The sequence below is a fragment of the Mus caroli genome, unplaced genomic scaffold (assembly GCF_978045245.1).
Source record: "Mus caroli unplaced genomic scaffold, Mus_caroli_1 scaffold_11, whole genome shotgun sequence".
NCBI lineage: Eukaryota > Metazoa > Chordata > Mammalia > Rodentia > Muridae > Mus > Mus caroli.
In genome coordinates, this window is record NW_028227266.1 from 118511503 (window position 1) to 118527356 (window position 15854).

Here is a 15854-nt window from a genome sequence, read left to right on the forward strand (position 1 = left end):
AACTGGTCACTGCTCGATGACAGACAGCGCATGAGCTCAGGAATGTGAGACAGTACTGCAGAGAGAGGAAAAAAAACCTAGAAACCCGTCTCACCCCTAGAGCCTCCAGAAAGGAGCGAAGCCCTGCAGATTTCCACTCAGCGGGAGCCTCCCAAGCTGTAAAATGATAGATGTGCACTCCACAAAGCTAGTGTGCCCCTGGCCGTGAATCTCGGTGGCACCTGGAGTTACCCAAGGGACAGCATTGATGGAGGACAGAGCTGGCCTGAGATCCATGGGTACCCCTCCCAGGTTCAGGAACCCCTCTGTGGTAGTCTCTCAGCAGGAGGAACTCGGCTGTACTCTGGTCCACTCTCCTGCCTCTGGAATGGAGGACTTCCTGTTAGCTACAGCACTTGACCCTCCCTTGACAACAAGCATGCTGTTGCTTAACACCCATGGTACTGGATGGAAATCAAACCAGGCAGGCCCTGTTAAGTTCCAGGACAGTTGTCACACAGGAAGAGCAAGGAAGTTTTGTCATCTTGTGTGTGCACATATGTGTGAAGGTATGCATGTGCATGTATGCATGATACATGTAGACCACGGGACAATCTTGGGTGCCATTCCTTGGGAACTTCAACCTTTTCTTTCGGAGAAGGAATCTCACTGGCCTGGAGCTTGCCAAGCAGATTAGGCTGGCTGACCAGAGAGCTCCAGGGATCCAGCCTGTCTCTGCCTCCCTAGTGCTAAGACTGCAACTGTGTGCCACCAGGCCTGGCCTATTTACATGGATTCTGGAGATAAGCACTGGTCCCCATGCTTGCAAGGCAAGTACTTGACTGAGGCACCTCTGCAGCCTTTATGTGTCTTTTAAAGAGCAAACATCACCAGGCCACGAATGCATGACAGCAGAGTCCTGTCCTTGACACACAACAAAAATGGGACATTACACCTCTAGTGGAGCTGAGCAGGAGGGCTTCCTGGAAGAGACATGTAAGTCCCAGTGACACAGACTTCTATGTTAAAGCCAGGATTTTTCTACTCTTGGTGGACCACTGACAACTCCTCAGAGTGGGAAAAGGACTGACTTCTCTCCAGAGAGTGGCTGCATGGGCAGCTGATGTGGACACCCACAAGGATGTGGCTAGAGAGATGAGCACAAACCTGAACGTTAAGACTTGGGAGTTCTGGAACACTGTCTAGGTTCCCCAGGTCTGGAGATGAGCCGGGGTGAACCAGGCTCATGTCCTTCCTCCGTCTGGCACCTCAGAAGCTTCACCTGGCTTCCTTGGCTTTAGGGATCGCTCCAACACTAGTCTTTGTGTATGACGAGAGACATCTCTCCCCACCTAGTTGAAGCCCCTGGCCTTCAGGCCCCCTCCCTAAGCACTCCAAGACTCCCAAGGAGCCCAGCATGGGCCAATAGCAGACTTAGGGGTCGGTCACCTAAACTCCCAGCCAGGACACATCTGTTTGTGCTGCTTGCTAGTTTCAGGCCAACATCAGGCTGGTCCTTTGTGTAGGCAGAGGCTAAGGCCAGCTCTATAGCCCTGTGCACAGCAGAACATCTTCAACCCTGCCATGTCATTGTCTCAAACACTCACTCCCAGCCTCACAATTAAAATGCCACCAGAGACTGAGTGTACAACCATGGAGACTGCCTGTGCAACCACAGAGACTGCATGTGCAACCATGGAGACTATGTATGCAACCACAGAGACTGTGTATGCAACCAAGGACACTGCCTGTGCAACCACAGAGACTGCCTGTGCAACCACAGAGACTGCCTGTGCAAACACGGAGACTGCATGTGCAACCACGGAGACTGCCTGTGCAAACATGGAGGCTGCCTGTGCAACTATGGAGACTGCCTGTGCAACCATGGAGACTGCGTATGCAACCAAGGACACTGCCTGTGCAACCACAGAGACTGCCTGTGCAACCACGGAGACTGCATGTGCAACCACGGAGACTGCCTGTGCAAACATGGAGACTGCATGTGCAACCATGGAGACTGCCTGACACTTGGGCTACTAAGTCTCCCAAAGAGAAGGGAATTAAACACGGGTGGTTACTGTCACGGTTTCTGCTGTTCAATGAACATGTACACACACACACACACACACACACACACACACACACACACACTTAATTTGATTGCCCATTTGAATCTGGTAGAGAAACGTGGGAGGGTTTTGTGAGCAGCTCTTGGGCACCGAAGAACACAAACTGATTCTTGGCATGAACACTAGGTCTCTGAATGTGACTGCGCAGGAATTCGGAGTTCCATTAGTTTCTTTTATTTAATCGTGGCAGGAACACATTCTGCAGAATTATGACAAAAGTACATAGGAACGAATCAATTCTGTATGCCCTTATTTACTTTCCCAGCCATTTCCCAGGGACACACTACAAGCTCAGGACCAAAACCAGAGCCAAACAGTGGTGGCACTTGCATGCCACACCAGGAGCCCTAACTTGTCACAGGAGACCAGGATGCATTCTTGCCCCTCTTTAAGTTTCTTTGCTCAGCCTCCAAAGACTGTCACATACAACGCTGCACATGGAGAGACCTAGTGGGTATTTGAGTGGATGTGGAAATTTAAACACAGTGAAATTTTACCATTGAAAACATGAGTCCATGAGTCCAGACTTGGGCTGAGCCAGACACATTGACCCACGACCTCCTGATACTCCAGAGCTGCTCTGTGTCGCAGGGAGTGGCACTCACACCTTTAATCCCAGCATCTGGAAGGCAGGTGGATGTCTATGAATTCGAGGCCAGCCTAGTCTACCTAATGAGTCCCTGTCTCAAAAAGAACTTTACTGTGGTTGCTAATGGGCACAGGCTCAACCCAATTTGGGGGGGTGCTGATGGAATCTTATAGAAATAGGTAGCAGTAATGATGGTGCAGCCTTAGAAATACACTTTAAAAAATCACTGAATCGCATACTTTAAGATAAGTTGTATGGGCTGGAGAGATGGCTCAGCAATTAAGAGCGAATAGTGTCCTTGCAAAGAACCTGTGTTCACACGGGGGATCCACGAGGATCTGGCACCCACAAGCACGTACCTCCACAGAGCAGACACACACACGCACTCTCACACACACATACTCTCTCACACGCACAATCACACACATATTCACAACACACACATATACACACATATATGCACACTCACACATATACACTCACACATACATACACACAATCACAACAGTCTCTCACACACATACAACACAAGTCACACACATATGCACACTCACAGTCATATACACTCACACATACATATACACATACACACACTCGCACACACACATACATACTGACATTCACACACACTCACAGATGCATACATACAATCACACACTCTCACACACACATACAACATACACTCACAACACACATACACAGTCTTACATATACACACATACACATACAATCACACTTACACACACACACACACACACACACGGAAGAGAACGAGGAACTGAGAGGCGGAGATAGAAACAGAGAATTTAAGAAATAACAAAAGCAAACGCTCAGTGTCGTGTGGCATGTGAGGCAGACAGCATCCTCCCAGGAGTCAGCGGACGCCTTGCAGATGCCTGGGTTTTCAGCTGGTGATGCTGCTCCAGGAAGCCCTAAGCATCTTACTTTTAAATAAACTTCCTGGGTGCCACACAGGTGACCCTTACATCCTGACAGGTGGAACAACGAAATGCAGGTTCCCAGGTAGGCCTAAGGTTCTGCAATTTCTACAAAATCCTAGTGATACTGGAAGGCCTGGTGCTCCATCACACGAAGGGTCTAGGAGAACTGGGAGCTGGGCTTCCAAAGACCACAAAATCTCAGCCCCCTCGTCCACTAGGTGGCGCTGTCGGGGGCGATCAGCCCATCGCCAGGTAAAGGAGTGCTGTGGCAGCCAGGGAGCCTAGGGTAGGGCCTCACAGAGCTCATCACTTCCCTGGGGCGGCTGCCCTGGGGGAGGCAGGCAGGCAGCTTAGGGCCCTCACAGCTGGTCTTACCAGACAAAGCCAGAAACTCACAGCCTCAGAGCTACCCCTCAGTGCACCTCAGGCTGAGCTGAGGACCCCAGTGTCCCACTGTCTTCCTCATCCGACTGCTTCCCAGCCTCTCATCTGCCTAGCAAGTCACAGGCAGTGCCTACAGAGAGTCAAGGGACCTGGGCTGCATCTCTGGAGATTTCTGTAGCTGCTAAACAGCACTGGGTTGGTTAGATACCTGGAGAAGCAGCCCAGAATGAGGGTGGAGGATGCTTTCAGGGTGGCCACACCCCTGTGGCAGGCTGGAGACCAGCTCGCAGCACTAAGGAAACCGGTTCCCTCCTGCTTCAGCTCTGTTCCTTCTACAACGATGTGACCACACTCTGGAGGCAATGACAACTTCATATCTGACTTATCACTCTTAGGGGGCTCTCTGCAGGGGATGTGTCCATTCAGAGAGGGGGTGGGGTGGTTGGGAAGGGCTTCCGGAGCTCTGTCCAACCCGTCCACTATACCCATAACTAGTACCAAGCATCGATTGGAGCTCAGCAACATGACAGAGATTAAAGATGGCACTTCTGGCCCTTGGGGTTGGCTCAGTGGGTTAGGGTGCTTGCTGCCAAGTCTGATGACCTGAGTTCAATCCCCCAATCCACATGATGGAAAGAAGACTGGTTTCTGCCTTCTCAGCTCCACATACCCACCATGATCTGTACGTGCTTCCCCCAACAATACAAGTAAATAAATAACTGAATACACAAATAAATAAATAAATACATACATACATACATAAAATAATGCAAAATTTTAAACCACCACAGAAAGCCAAAATCAACTAACCAAAGGACAATGGACACAGCCTACAAGCATGCCCTCATCTAGGTCACCAGTGGCCATGAAAGGGGCCTTCCAGGTCTCCACAGTAAGGTGCACGTGCCTCTGCCTTGGTGGACTGCAGCACCCCTCTCTGGGACTCCATCTTCTGGTCCCTTCTCTGATATCCAGAGGTGACTGAGCCAGTGAGTTGGCTCAGTGTCAAAGGTACATGCTGTCAAGCATGCTCACCCTGGAACCCACAAAGGCAAAAGGCAACAACTGAGTCCTGCAGCTTGCCCTCTGACCCCCACACTCTCCATGCACATAAAAACACAATAAGCACATAATATATCTTTAAAAATGCAATCCAGAGAAGGCGGTGCACCCTTCAGGTGCTGCCTGAACCAGGACCCCGAAGCTGGCTTGGCGCTGCTTTTCCTGCTGCTCCACTCCAACAGCTCTGTCAGCAGGCAGGAAGCATTTTTAGGCCGCGGTTTATGTAATTGGACGCTAACCAGAGTTCTTTGAGAAGCTCTCAAACTGCAAACATTTGTCAACACCTAGTTCAGAAGCAAGCGCTGCCTCCTTCGAAAGAGGCCCACATGAGAAAAAAAACTAAAGACTTTAAAAAAAAAAATCCCAAGAAATGGCTTTTCCTAGGCTGAGTCTCAAGGCAGCAGTGGGTAGAGGGCTCAGGGGTGGTGGTGGGTGGAGACATTTGGAGCCACCAGAGACAGGGGAATGCTGGGGAAATCATTTCTTCTGAACCCCAGCTCCTTGGCTCCAAGGCTATTTTTCCTCCCGAAGAAGCAGAGGAGATGTGAGGGCTTCTCAAACTTCCCTACACCCGAAGAACCCTTAGGGATCGTGTGAAGATGCAGGCGCTGACTCAGCGTGTCGAGGGTGGAGGTCACTACCGGCCACTAGTGATTTCTCACTATGCTGCTTGTCCTAGGAGGAGTGAGGGAACCCCGCACCGCCCTGGCCTGAGCTCAGCACCTGTGCATACCCCAGGACAGATGCAGACATAAAGGATTAAGAGCAGAGGATATGAGTGTACCAGAATCTTCACAGCCGCTCTGCGCACCGGGTGGAAGGGGCTGAGGACGTACAAGGCATTCGTGGCACTGAACCGGAAGATGGTTTTGCCCTTATTCAGCACGATGAAGGTCTGTGGACAGAGGGAACTGTTAGGTCTGGAGATGGCTGTCATCTAGGAGCCCTCAAGCAGTTCCCTCTCTTTCTCCCACCCTGCATGGTGGAGAGTCCTGCTCGCAGCTGGGGCAGCAGAGACTTATGGGTGAGGAAGGAATGCTAAAGAGAGCTATCCACGGCTTTCCCTGGGACCTTGCCTGCCTGAGGTCAAAGGTCAGCCTCCGAATGGCACACAGGGTCTGGGCTTTGAGGATCTCCCTTTGTTTCTAGAAGACAGGCCTGTCTGGCATCATGGGGCAGGGGAGCTGTGAGATCTCAAGGCTGCAGAGCAGAAGCCGGAGGCAAAGGGAGCCAGCACACCAGAGCATGGCAGCCACAGGCTATGAGGTCACCCATCTTCACGGGCTGAGGGGATGGGACAAAGCCCTATCTAACCTTGGCTGCTGGGACACGGTGAGCAGATAGGTCAGAACTAGGAGTTCCATGGGGTGCCAGCCTGCGTGACCTCAGGCGGTGTAGCCAGGGACGGCAAGAGAAACAGGTTGGAACCCAGGGTACCAGGAAAACATCAAGCATCCCCAGATATATAGAGACTAAAAAAGAGATGTCTTTGGTGACCTGTGGTGGGGCGGGGGGCTCCTAAGCCCAGCCAGCCTGGACTCCGTCTTAGGTTCACCTGCTGTGCTCACTACTGGTCTCATCTGAGTCCTGCCTAGTCCTTTCTGTTCCCCTCCATGACCTAGACTCACTCTCAGGTGTGTCCCTAACCCTAATCCCAATTCTGTCAGCTCCGAGCAAGCATGACCCGAGCCTACCCACTCGTTCACTCACAGCTCAGGCTCACATCCTACTCGGACCCTACTCCAGTCACCTGAGCCAGGGAGAAGTCCTAGAGCCTCATCCTAGGAGCAGGGCCCAGGTCGTCTCTCCTGCTATCTGTCTGTGTAGATGGAGTGACTGTGTGTGTGTGTCCCTTCACACCCACAGCTGATCACACATGCACCTATGCATATGCACATACACACAGACATGCACACTCAGGCTTAGTCTCTTAAACATTGTCTTCAACCACCATGACAGACAGACCGGCAGACACATGCTACCCAGGCCCCCACACTGACTGTACTTATCTTTCCAGTCCCGCTGGTGTTGCTCTGCGCTCAGCTTGAAGCTGGCCACAGGGACTCCCGTGGCCACCCTGGTCTCTGTTGCCTAGCCTTCCGGGAAAGGCCTTCCTCTAGATCCCAGCCTGTTCTCCTGCCATGACCCCCACAGTCAGGCCCAGAAGTGGACAGTTGTGTGAGCAGCCTGTCCCTCTGTAGGGGACCTGTGTGCCTGTCACATCATTGGTGCAGGGGAGGGCCTCTTGGAGAAACAACACAACACCCCCTTCCCTCTCTCCAGGCAACAAGGGCGGCTTCCTCACACTCCATGCCTTAGCAGCCACGCCCTCTTCACCCCTCAGCCTTCCCATGACCTCTGTGGTTCAGGGAAGGCCATGAGGCCCAGGAGACTTCTACTGTGGCTCAGCCTGAGCCAGCTGGCTCAGAGAATGATGCCTGGCTAATTCTCTGAGCTGCCAGAGGGACAGGAGGAACACATGCAGGAGTTAGGAGGGGGACCGCTCAGGGCTTCATTCCAAGCGCCCACACGTCTGGGGACAGAAAGGAATCCCCTAGAGGTATATGCCGGAGAACGACAAAAGAAGGCAACATTTCAGTGGTCCTCCCACCCCCATGTTAGGGGCTCACACGGCGTGATTTATGTCTGTACCCCAGAACTCCAAAATTAAGGTGATTGGAATACAGATTAATGGTGAATCACTCCCCCAAAGCCCAGGGGAGCCAGCCCCACACAGAACTCTGCAGGAGCAAAGCTCCATCTGTCTGCTGCCTTCCCAGGAGCTACCCAAAAGGGTGAGGAGGGTGCTGAGGGGGCAGCAGTCACCTTCTGGGTACTATAGAAAGGGTCCAGGTCTTCCAGGGGCTCCCCGATGAGCTCTCGGGGTGGGTTGCCATAGAGATCTGGCAGCTTTTTGGAGGCCTGTAGGTCCAGCTGGGGCCGGGGAGCCTCCTCCTCTGGCAGGCCCTCACGGCTCTCCTGTGAGGTGGCCGAACCACGGGCTTGTTTTTCAGCCATGCGCTTCTCGATGGCCGCCAGTGACTCCCGGGTGAACCTACGGAAGCTGCTGGTGCCCCGAGGTAACAGGAAGTTTGCCATCTTCTCATCCTGCTTCTGGGGGCACAGGCTCTCCTCAGGCTGCCTGGAAGGAAGCTGGGAGACAAACATAGGGTGTGATGGGGTGCCACAGCCAGAGGGCAGGGTAGTTAGCCAGCTAGGCCTGTGGCAGGGAAAGACACAATCTGCAAAAGTGTACAGCCCACCCCCCTCCCGACCCCCTCCCGTTGCCAACCACTGCACAGGCGCATACAATTGACAGCGGCTGGGGTAAACGCTGATGCTCTCCTCCATTGAGGTGTGGGGTTGGGGGGAGGGTCCGTGAAGTGACTCCCCCCCACTCCTGCCCCAGTGTGTATGCGCAAATATCAGTGATCAAGAGACGGTGTGTCCTCATGAAGGGGTTACCCTGCCCACCACACACAAAAGTAAAAACACTTCAACTGACCCCCTTTAAGACATTTCCACCACAACCGGCTCTGTGGCCTCCACAGGGCAGGGATGGGAAGAGATGTCTGTTCATTTTATCCCAGACCCAAACAGAAGGGCCTTTCTCCAATTAAAAGGTGAAGCATGCATATGTCAGGATTTGGCCCTGCACGGGACAGGGTCCTACCCCTCCTCTCCAGGGAACATTCCCAGCCTGAGTGGTGTCCAGTGCCCCCACAATCCCCATGCCCTCACACAAGAGGTGCAAATCAAACCTGAGGCATAGAGGCAGCAACTGGAGGCAGCATTTGCCCCCCAAGGGATCCAGGGTTTTCAGCAACGGCCGGCCGGACAGGAACACAAGAATTAGCATCCAGATGTTGGCATCTGGTGTGCCCAACTGTGCAGACCTCCAGCTGAGGATCTCATAGGGATTCCCTGAGTGCAGTACTGTCCCTAGCTAGACTGATTCTAAAGACGGGAAATGTGACAGGTGGGTCTCTGGCTCATCACACTGTCCCCTCTTCTACCATAAAAGGGGACATACAAGCGCAAACCCCAAGGGTTGTTTTTTTTCCCCAGCACCGGAAGGCGGTGACCACTGGTGAAGAGGACTTCCAACAGGCATATGTGTGTGACGTCAAACAGGGAGAATGTGGCCCCTGGTGGCCTCAAAAGATTCAGAACCTGGTGCGAACACACTCTGTCTATGACAGCAAGGCAGAAGAATGCATTTCTGTCGAGCTCACCAAAACAGGATGTGGCCAGAGGGCTCCTGACTATGACACCAAGCCAGGAGGCTGCACCGCTAATTACCACATCAAAACCGGGAATGGCTGGGCACCGGCTCAAGAGGGCAGACTGGACACCTGCTGAAGATGTCTGCCAGGGACACACTCTCTTCCTGTCAGCCAAGGGCTTTGCCCTGAGCTCACTCCATGGGGCATGTCATTAGTGACCCCTATATGCTTCTGTGACACCCATGCCAGCACACGGCCAACAAGGACCCCAACTCAGGGTGCCCGAGCACCACCGATGGCAGATAAAGGATGAGCGACACACACAGCCTTATAGGCTCCAGGGCTGCTGAGCCGGTTCAGCCCTCACTGCCAAGCCCGATGACCCAAGTTCAATCCTTGAATCCACACAAGTTTTGAACTCCACATGGTTGTCATGGTGCACACGCACACACATGAGGTGGGTGGGTCGGGGAGAACACATGAGAATGTAAAAAAATGAAAAAGCACAGAGAGGACACCTCTAGACACTGGGGAGATGGCTCCGTTGGTACAGTGTTTGCCATCAGAGTGTGAAGGTCTCAGTTGGAAAGTGCCTGCCTGTGATTCCAGTGTGGGGAAACAGAGGCAGGAAGATCCCTGGGGTCTGTTTGCTGGGCCATCATCCTAGTCCCAGGTCCTAGTGAGAAATCCTGTCTCAGAAAACAAGTTGGACAGCTCCCGAGGAATGACGCTGCTGTAAGCTGACCTTTGGCCTCCATATGGCTGGCATATATGTGTCTCTGCACTGGGACACACACACAGACATGAGCATATAGTTGTATGGTGTGTGTGTGTGTGTGTGTGTGTGGTATGTGTGTGTGGTGCATATGTGTATATATGGTATATGTATGATGTGCGTGCATGTGTATGAATGTGCATGCTGGTGTGTGTGTGTGGTTTGTATGTGCATGTGTGGTATGCGTGTGTACATGGTATATGAGTGTGTATGATGTGTGTGTATATGGTGTGTGTGGTATGTGTGTATGGTATATATGTGTGTGGTATATGATATATGAGTGTATATGGTGTGTATATGATGTGTGTGCATATGTATGGGCTGCATGCTGGTATGTGTGGTTTGTGTGTGCACATGTGATGTGTGTGTGTACATGATGTGTGACTCTGTATGATGTGTATGTATATGGTGTGTGACTGTGTATGTTGTGTGTATATGATGGGTGTGCAAGCTGGTGTGATTAGTATGTGTGTATGGTATGTGAGGTGTGTGTGGTGTGTGTATGGGGTCTATGTGTGTGTATGTGGTGTGTGTGCTCATGTGTATGGTGTATATGTGTCTATATGTATGGTGTGTGTGTGTGTGTCTGTGGTTTGCATGTGGGTGTGTATCCCTGGGCCAGTACAGTACGAAATGAACGCTGTAGAACCAGAAAGACAGAGATTCCCTTTCCAACCTCCCCGTCCTTCTGCAGCTTCTTATTTGATTCACACAAAGTTAAAGGACCATCTTTGTTAAAAATAGCAGGTGAGAGTAGGTCCCCACTTCATGAGAGCCTTTCCCTGTCTAGCCTCCACCTCTGGCTGAGCAGAAGGCGTCTATCTGCAGCACTTATCAGCAAACATGAATGGTGATTTTTCTTCCCCTAGCTGAGGAGAATTTGGGCCAGTTTTCAACTTTCTTTGCACCCTTCCCTCATTGCTTGAATCTGCTACGATGAGCTTGCAAAGCAATACAGCCATTACTCATTTCATGTACGAAACAAAGAGCCCAGCCTGAGGACAGCGGGGCAGCCCTCTCCGTGGTGAGCAATTGCTCCTCTGTAAACGGGGAAGCCACCCCTTAGCTCAGGATGATTTGCTAAAAATAGTGTTCTCTGGATCAGGGTATCCATCTGTGACCATACGCCTGCAAGGGTTCTGGAGACACGTGGAAGCCCAGGGACGCACACACTGGCGGAGTGTGTGTGTACAGGCGTGCACCCGCACATGCATCTGCCTCAGTAAAGATGGCGGAGTGTGTGTGTACAGGCGTGCACCCGCACGTGCATCTGCCTCAGTAAAGATGGCGGAGTGTGTGTGTACAGGCGTGCACCCGCACGTGCATCTGCCTCAGTAAAGATGGCGGAGTGTGTGTGTACAGGCGTGCACCCGCACGTGCATCTGCCTCAGTAAAGATGGCGGAGTGTGTGTGTACAGGCGTGCACCCGCACGTGCATCTGCCTCAGTAAAGATGGCGGAGTGTGTGTGTACAGGCGTGCACCCGCACGTGCATCTGCCTCAGTAAAGATGGCGGAGTGTGTGTGTACAGGCGTGCACCCGCACGTGCATCTGCCTCAGTAAAGATGGCGGAGTGTGTGTGTACAGGCGTGCACCCGCACGTGCATCTGCCTCAGTAAAGATGGCGGAGTGTGTGTGTACAGGCGTGCACCCGCACGTGCATCTGCCTCAGTAAAGATGGCGGAGTGTGTGTGTACAGGCGTGCACCCGCACGTGCATCTGCCTCAGTAAAGATGGCGGAGTGTGTGTGTACAGGCGTGCACCCGCACGTGCATCTGCCTCAGTAAAGATGGCGGAGTGTGTGTGTACAGGCGTGCACCCGCACGTGCATCTGCCTCAGTAAAGATGGCGGAGTGTGTGTGTACAGGCGTGCACCCGCACGTGCATCTGCCTCAGTAAAGATGGCGGAGTGTGTGTGTACAGGCGTGCACCCGCACGTGCATCTGCCTCAGTAAAGATGGCGGAGTGTGTGTGTACAGGCGTGCACCCGCACGTGCATCTGCCTCAGTAAAGATGGCGGAGTGTGTGTGTACAGGCGTGCACCCGCACGTGCATCTGCCTCAGTAAAGATGGCGGAGTGTGTGTGTACAGGCGTGCACCCGCACGTGCATCTGCCTCAGTAAAGATGGCGGAGTGTGTGTGTACAGGCGTGCACCCGCATGTGCATCTGCCTCAGTAAAGATGGCGGAGTGTGTGTGTACAGGCGTGCACCCGCACGTGCATCTGCCTCAGTAAAGATGGCGGAGTGTGTGTGTACAGGCGTGCACCCGCACGTGCATCTGCCTCAGTAAAGATGGCGGAGTGTGTGTGTACAGGTGTGCACCTGCACATGCATCTGCCTCAGTAGAGATGTGCTTGTAATTTCTATTGAAATGGGGGGGGGGATTCGTGCAAATGGATGCCAGGGCGTGCACAGGTGGGTGAAGTCTCACCCACTGAGCATCTGTGCTAAGAAGCACACCTTCACCCTCATGTGCCCCTCCAGAAGACGACATCGAGGGAGCCTCTCACTCCCCTGGTGAGTTAGGCCTGTTTAAAGTTTGGGGGTTCTTGGAGAGACAGAGAAATGATTTGAGGGAGAAGGGGTGGCAGTATTTCCTTCATCTGTAAAGGTGTCGTGAACGCCTGTAACTCAGTGACCCAGAGACTCGGTCTCTATATCCCTGCTCCATATGGTGACTGTGTTCACCTCAGTACTACTGCTGCCCCCAACTTCAAGGTCATAACGCTTCCAGTTCCTGCGTGATCCTATTAGAGAGGCCCACACACTATGGAAATTTGGTTTTTTAAGTCTACCAACAGTTTTATTCAATACAATTGATTTCCATTTTAATGCTATGTCTTAAAAACGGACGCTGAGATCTCAATGGGTGGAGGACCCCAAGATTCTGGCTCAGTCACTGCTTAGTCGCTGAGCCTGGGGCCCATCTTCCTTTGCTGTGGGTAGGAGGGTCCTCCAATTCATCCTGGGATCCACTGTGGTGGGTGTCAGCCTCTCTCTGGCTCACTGAGCTTTGGGGACATCCCTGGGCAGGGTTGGAGATCAGCTCCGCTGAGTCTTAAAGAGAGAAGCGTAGCCTGGGGAGCCCAGCCGCCCCCCACCCTTGACCTTGGCAGATTCTGAGTCCTGCTGGGTTCCAGAGTGAGAGACAGCACGTTAGGGGGGCAACCCCAGGAACCGCCTAGGGTGAAAGGGCCGAGTCTAAGCATTGCCACACCTTCTTGCAAAGGGTTGTGGGTCCCAAAGGCGGGTTAGCACTCACACCCTGGGAGCCCCTGGCATCAGAGGCCTGCCTGAAACTGGATTCCAGATGAAGCTTCACTGCCTCCCAGCCGCAGCAGCCTCAGGTTCCAAAGTAAACCGGCCAAGAGTGGCCTTTGTGTTCTGGGCTACTCGCGGTAGGCGGGCAGGATCGGCTTTCTCTCTTGTTCTTCTGCCTGCACCTGGCTCTGGCCCCGCCCTTCCTTCGGCAGCCCAGAGCCCACACCCTGCTATGCCTGGTATAGCCCGGCTGCAGGATTACAGGCTGCCAGGATGAGGTGAGCCCCAGAGTGGTCTGAATGTGCTGAGGGTGTGGGGACATCCATGGCTGGGGAAGGCTGGAAGAAGACCCAGCTGAGCCTCCATCGTTCAACTCCTGAGGCTGGGAGGTTATGGTCGATTTGGTTTCAAGATGGCAGTCCCCATTGCACAGCAGGACAGGTGGGCATGCCACTGCCTTGCTCCAACACAGCTTCCCCTCTGTTGGCATCTCAACACTAGTACTCCATCTGCTCTGGAAACCGGGGCAGGTTCTCCTAGCTGCCCCTTCTGCCTGGTGCAGTCTCCCCCGTCCTGGCAACCCCACCACCACCACCACCAGGAGTCTACTCCATCCAAACTACATCCCTCTACCTCAGGTCACGGGAACACATCTCCCTAAGTCCCACTGACTCTGGAGTTAGTGGGAGCAAATAGTTTGTTCATACTGGTACCTGTTCTGGCCATGTGCCCTGCACCTTCACTCAGTGTTTCCACTTCCTTTCTCAATATCCCAGCCCTGGGCATGCTCCTAACCCCTGCTTGGGATCGTTGTTGTGATGGGTTAATATTGTCAACCTGACAGCGTTTAGAGCCTCTGAGCACACTCGTGAGGGATTTTCTACACTGAGTTAACTGAGGCGGGGAGACCCACCCTGAAAGCTGGTGGCATCACCCCAGGGGATAAAGTTCTAGACTAGATAAAAAGGAGAAAGGCAAACTGAACACCGGCGGGGGAACACCCGGAGCCCCGCCCCCGGGCCCGCCCCCGCCCCCGCCCCCCCCCGCCCCTCTCTGCTTCCTGACTGCGGATGCAATGTGACCAGTGACCTCTTGCTTCTGTAATCGTTCCTTCCCCTCTGAAATGAGCTGTATCCCGTGAACTGTGAGCCAAAATACCCCCTTCCTTCCTTCCTTCCACTGCTTCTCTGCGCATCATCACAACAGCAAACACATTAACCACGACAATGGCCACGCCCCCGCACGGCCACAGTCCACTCTTTCCACCCCAGTCTGTAACAGACATTAGGAGCACGGCCTGTGTTCAGTGTGACGTCCCTTCCTCCTTCACACTTCCAACCTGGCCCTTTCCCCTTCTAGACTTTGCTGGTCACTCAGTCTCTGGGGATAAATCTGCCTTGCCCACTTGGCCCGGGTGTCTAGCTTAGGGCAGGGCAGGGCTTCTGCCCTAAATGTCCCGACTTTAAGATGGAGATACTGTGGGGGAGTCAACGCTGTGCATGCTCCCACTGTGCGCCGGTCTTCCTGAGCCTTCCTGAATAGATGCGGCTCACACCAGCGGCCAAAGACAACTGAAATGGACACTCATCCTAGCAACCGAGAATGCAGCTGCAGCTAATGTCCCCTGTCCTCAGGGTAGGAGACCAATGTCAGGTTGCTTCATGGGTCCTGGTTTGCATGGGACTTGGCTGGCTTTACCAGCGAACTCTCAGGATGCCCGACCACAGAGAGGGGAGGAGGAGACAGCTCTGGGTTCCCGCTCTGTGCAGCCCCTCCCTGCAGACTTCAAGCCCAGAGCCTGAAGGCAGGCTCACTCCAGCCTCCTGCCTGAGTCATGTCTGGCATTTTGGTCGTTGTGGAATCTGAGTCTCTGGAACCTAGCATGCAAAGAATATTCTTTGCCATGTAAATTTATGCGCAGCCCTCTGTGGAAGTGGCTCCCGGGCTTCCCAGGAAATCTCTGCCTGCTTCCTCTGTTTGGCACTTTCTTTCTCCTGCTTCCCGGTGCCATGACCTCTGGCTGGGTGACCCACCACCCTGGCAGCCATCTTACCTACCCAGGTTCACCTTTCCTGGCCCTGGCACTCCCCTGCTGCCTTTCCCTAGGTGCTAAGGAAGAGGTCCATGGAAAGGTGCCTGTAACCTCAGAGCAGGAACTTATGCCCCAGACAGGGAGGCCGGGACACTGTGGCTCAATGACATATCACCATCCAGACCTTTGTCTTCCACGGGTTGTCATCAACCTTCCATTGGGTTGGTGGTGCAGGCCAAGCGGGATGTGACAGCCGCCACCCAAGTCTGTGGCCCATGCCTGCATCAGGCAACTCAGTTTCTCCCTTCAGCAGAGCATACTAATGAATACCTCCACTCACTCATTTCGAGAATTGATTCAGTGAGCACACATTTGGCACCCAGTGTATGTATGGTCTTACAATGGCTTCAAAGGGAATGTTTCTTCCCCAGATCATGGTTCTCAAATCAACTGCTGCTGATCACATGGTAAAAGGG

General features: G+C 53.2%; 1 protein-coding gene across 8 annotated transcripts in view; it reads right to left on the reverse strand.

Annotated features, from left to right (window-relative positions):
* Scn5a (sodium voltage-gated channel alpha subunit 5) overlaps positions 1-15854 on the reverse strand; it is a 98371-nt gene that overhangs the window by 71998 nt on the left and 10519 nt on the right. For all 8 annotated transcript variants that reach the window (XM_085828185.1, XM_029481484.2, XM_021171629.3 and 5 more), the window contains exons 2-3: positions 7911-8237; positions 5861-5979 (exon numbers count right to left, since the gene is read on the reverse strand). In XM_085828185.1, the coding sequence (XP_085684311.1) occupies positions 5861-5979; positions 7911-8183 (392 nt within the window). In that variant the 5' untranslated portion in view covers positions 8184-8237. The remainder of the gene's footprint in view (positions 1-5860; positions 5980-7910; positions 8238-15854) is intronic.